At 39.5% G+C, this 4,403-nt stretch overlaps 1 protein-coding gene across 1 annotated transcript in view; it reads right to left on the bottom strand.

Moving 5' to 3' along the window:
* Positions 1-4,403, bottom strand: part of LOC107655129 (von Willebrand factor A domain-containing protein 5A-like) — a 10,674-nt gene that overhangs the window by 3,966 nt on the left and 2,305 nt on the right. The window contains exons 6-14 of the mRNA XM_016442553.1: positions 3,990-4,069; positions 3,800-3,914; positions 3,555-3,713; positions 2,756-2,859; positions 2,041-2,258; positions 1,821-1,889; positions 1,614-1,637; positions 1,143-1,193; positions 548-598 (exon numbers count right to left, since the gene is read on the bottom strand). Coding sequence (XP_016298039.1) covers positions 548-598; positions 1,143-1,193; positions 1,614-1,637; positions 1,821-1,889; positions 2,041-2,258; positions 2,756-2,859; positions 3,555-3,713; positions 3,800-3,914; positions 3,990-4,069 — 871 coding nt within the window. The remainder of the gene's footprint in view (positions 1-547; positions 599-1,142; positions 1,194-1,613; positions 1,638-1,820; positions 1,890-2,040; positions 2,259-2,755; positions 2,860-3,554; positions 3,714-3,799; positions 3,915-3,989; positions 4,070-4,403) is intronic.

Here is a 4,403-nt window from a genome sequence, read left to right on the forward strand (position 1 = left end):
TTATAATGGGTTTTCATGTTTTTGAATCATCGCTCCGGCCGGACAGGGCATGACAGTAGGGCAGGGGCGTAACATTTCCGACACACGCTTGAGGTATTCAGCCAATCACAACACACTGGATAGCTGGCCAATCACAGCACACCTCGCTTTTCAGAACGATGAGCTTTGTAAAAATCGACGTGTTTCAGAAAGGCGGGGCATAGAGGAGAAACAATAATGTACAGTATGTGGAAAATAATGTGTTTTTTTAACCTTAAACTGCATAAATACATTTCATTACACCAAATACACAAAATAATGTTCTTTTTAGCAACATCATATGACCTTTAAAAAAAAGAGGTAGCATATTTCACTCATTTTTATAAAACACTACTATAAAAATGCATAATGTGAATCTTTAACTATGCGTTGTCACAAACACTACACTGATTTCAGCATCACAGGTAGTTTTAAGCTGTACTGTATGTGTTTGATGAGGCTTGTAAACCAATAATTAATTGTACCAGTTTAGTAATATGCCAAAAAACAAACATTGAGGTGCATTTACCTGCAGATGAATTGAAGCTTCCAAAGGCAAGTGACTGAGCAGATTGTGCAACTACAGAAAGAGAAACCAAAGGTCAGAACAGATTCAGATCTGGAGAAACAGCCAAGAACAGACACATCCAACAGAACTAAAAAAAACCCATTGGAATAGGGATGGATTGTCTTCCAGACAACATTTTAATATCTTCTGTTAGTTTTAATACAATGGCAATATAAAAACCTTTTTTTTTGTTTTGTTTTTTTAATATGACGTTACAGTTTTTCTCACATGAAACAAAAGAGAGAGAAACAACGAGGTAGCATATTTCATTCATTTTTATCTTTATCTATATGTTGCCATATCACTGGTAGTTTTAAACTATATGTGTTTGATTCACTTTGTCAGAACCGATGCCTTACTGTGTCAAGTTAAATGTAGCTTTGGAAAATGTGACCCCTAATTTCTGTTTCAATGTGGTCTGTGCACGCTTCCTGTGTGAACAGCTTCATACTCATTCTAAAATTTTGGTAAGTGTGGTTTGGTGAGGCTTGTAAATCAGTTAACAAATGTAACAGTTTTGCAATATGACATAAAGCATACATTGAGGTGCATTTACCTGGTGATGACATAAAGCTTCCAAAGGCCCTTGACTGAGCAGTTTGTGCAACTACAAGCAGAGAAACCAAAGGTCAGAACAGATTCAGATCTGGAGAAATGGTCAAAAACAGACACGACCAACAGAACTAACAAACATGAAAAGCTCTGGAATAGGCATGATTGATATGGAGAAAGGGCCAGTCATTTCCACTGAACATTACTGAAGTGGGTGTGTTAGCAAAATGTTGAGACACGTTTCTTAGTAAACACCACACTTTCACATGGGGAGCCCCACACACAACAGATGGGAAATAACACCTTACCACATCCCTCCTAAAGCAGAAAAATGTACATTTCACATCTTAATGAGGTCAAGCAAACACAAACAGGTGTTACAGACACCTGGTGTTACACATACAGACACAATCAGAGCACTACAACAGCACTGACAGAGAAACTGAAAAACAAGAGTCTATATTATTTATCTTACCAGGTATGGCTCCATATAGCATCCCTAAAAAACACATTAATTTCTTAATGAGCGAGTGATTCTGCTTGCCATGCAAAGCCACCACCACATGCTGGCATCCTTAATTTTATATCCCACTGAGATGAACACATCAAATATAGTAAATAGTCAAGTAACAGGAAAAGTGATTCACACACACATCCGTACACACACAACATGATCACTAACCTTGTGCCAGAAAACTAAAACTTGACATGCTGTTAAATCCACTCCCCTGTAAAATCTGCCACTGTGACCCTAAAACAGCATTTGAGTTTGGTTAATTAAATACACCAAATGTCAAATGTTATGTGGCAGGAACATTTTAAAATTAAAATAAAAAAAGACACAGATATCCAGCATACACACTCTTCCAAAGAACACACACAAACACAATCCTTGCACTAACCGCGTGTCGGCACTCTTCTCTGCTTCAGGGGTCCTTTCACAGTCTGTCTGCTGTCTTTATTAACAGCAATGAAGGCTGTATGAACACTGCTCACTCCTGCCTGAACACTGAGCTCCACCATCCTGCTCCTGATGCCCTCAACATCTGCAGCACCTGACCTCTCCTCCTGCTCCAGAGAACGGATCAGAGTCCGAGCCGCCAGCCGGTGGATGGACAACCTGCAGAAACATGGAGGAAAAGGGCAAAAACTGGGATTTATTGTTACTTTACATTTAGATTTATGCATTTTATAAGCAGATAAGCAGACTCTTTTATCCAAAGCAACTTATATTGCATTCAATGTATACATTTTATCAGTTCATGGATTCTCTGGGAATCGAACCCATGACCTTGGCATCGCTAGTACCATACTCTACTGTTTAGGATACAATAATGCTGCATGTTACTTTAAAAAAAAAAAAAAAACGGCTCACGTCACTCCAGTTAGTGTATTTTTCAGTGTGTTTATGTGTTTTACCCAGTTTCCTCAGTTGGTCTGAGGCAGAAGTGGAGCTGGTTTGTTACTGGTTGATCTTTCAGACTGTATTTGACTGTCACTGTTCCCTCAGAGCCTCCTGAACTCTATGAGAGAGTGGACATGTTACTTTAAAAAAAAAAAAAAACGGCTCACGTCACTCCAGTTCAGTGTATTTTTCAGTGTGTTTATGTGTTTTACCCAGTTTCCTCAGTTGGTCTGAGGCAGAAGTGGAGCTGGTTTGTTACTGGTTGATCTTTCAGACTGTATTTGACTGTCACTGTTCCCTCAGAGCCTCCTGAACTCTATGAGAGAGTGGAGACAATGGAATAGGGAATTAAAAAAGACAACAAAGTACCTACAACAACAAGAAATGGCAAACTTTTCAACTTTCAACTTTTTGAACTTGAAAAATTATTGTTTTTATGAAGTCAATTTTAAAGGAAAACTTTACTCAAACTCATATCATTCCAAACCCATATGACAGTCTTCCCCCCCACAAAACACAAAAAGAGAAATTCTCAAGAGAAGAAATGCATTTCCATGTAATTACAAATAACTGTGAGCAGTGGAGCTTCAAGTTTCAAAAAGGGACACAAAAGCACCATAAAAGTGATTCATGCATGTGATTGGTCTAGCACTAAGAGTGCGTTTCAAAAATGTAATGCCCCTTTCCATAAGCGACTGATTTCAGCTTCTGAGGCTTCATTAGCATCTGTAAACATATTGTAATTATGTCGACGGTTTTGCTGTACCAGTTCAAGCCCAAACCATGTTTGCAAAGACTTCAGCATGACATTTTACAGTAGGCATGTATTATGTATATGTGTTACTTGCTGAAGTAGAGAAGTCACGGAAAAAATGGTAGGACTACAAATTAGGTGTTTTCTTTTGGAGTGATTATTTCATTTTGATGTGGACTTTGTGCTTTGTAAATTTGCAGATTGATTACACTAGATTGCAGATCAATTGTCATTAAAAACATGCTACATCATCTCACCTCTCCTTTCAGTTGGGCATAAATGAGTGTTCTTTGACCCTGGAAGAGCACATTGATCGGTGGAGACAGTGTGTCAACAGTAACTCCATCTGGAAGGGTCCAATCCACAGAGATATTAACCACAGCGGGCTGCAGCGCAAACCTGAGCGACTGCATCACCTGATATAGTTTGAAGAGAAAGAGAAACCATTGAGACATTTGACTAGGAAACATTTGTGCCTGTGAAATCCAGTGGAGAGCTTTACTTTGGGCTGCATGCGGTCGGTGTCTGTGATGAACTGAGCGTGACCAGATCCCTCTCTGGCCATTCCTGTGATGAGGGCGGCACTTGCACCCTCACCAATCCCGAATGAGAAACACCTGAAGACACAAACTCTGTTACTGTTAGTGATGAAGATATGAATGAAGCACAGATCAAACCCAGCAGACCTTTACCTGTGAGAGTGAGCGTGACTTTTCACCAGGTCCAGCACCTCTTTAGTGTTTCCCACCTGTCCATCAGTGAAGACGAACAGCTGAAGAGAGAAAAACAACTGAGTCTTAAGTCTTGTTTGTGTGATCGCTTAGCTCTGTCACATGATCCTCTGCTCACATCGCTCAAGAGGTTTTAGCCATTTTCACTCCTACCTTAGTTTTCTTATATTACAGGTGGCAGTGAAACTATCACCTAAACTAGCAAGAAGAAGCACTGAGAAGAAGTACTTTGCCAAACAATGCATCGCATGGGTTCAGGCAGGCCACGTTATTCATTCTCAGCTGATCCTCGTTGGCCAATAGGATTAAAGGGGTCATATGATGTTGCTAAAAAAGAACATTATTTTGTGTATTTGGTGTAATGAAATGTGTTTA

The sequence above is a fragment of the Sinocyclocheilus anshuiensis genome, unplaced genomic scaffold, assembly GCF_001515605.1.
Source record: "Sinocyclocheilus anshuiensis isolate Anshui unplaced genomic scaffold, SAMN03320099.WGS_v1.1 scaffold779, whole genome shotgun sequence".
In the NCBI taxonomy this organism is placed as follows: domain Eukaryota; kingdom Metazoa; phylum Chordata; class Actinopteri; order Cypriniformes; family Cyprinidae; genus Sinocyclocheilus; species Sinocyclocheilus anshuiensis.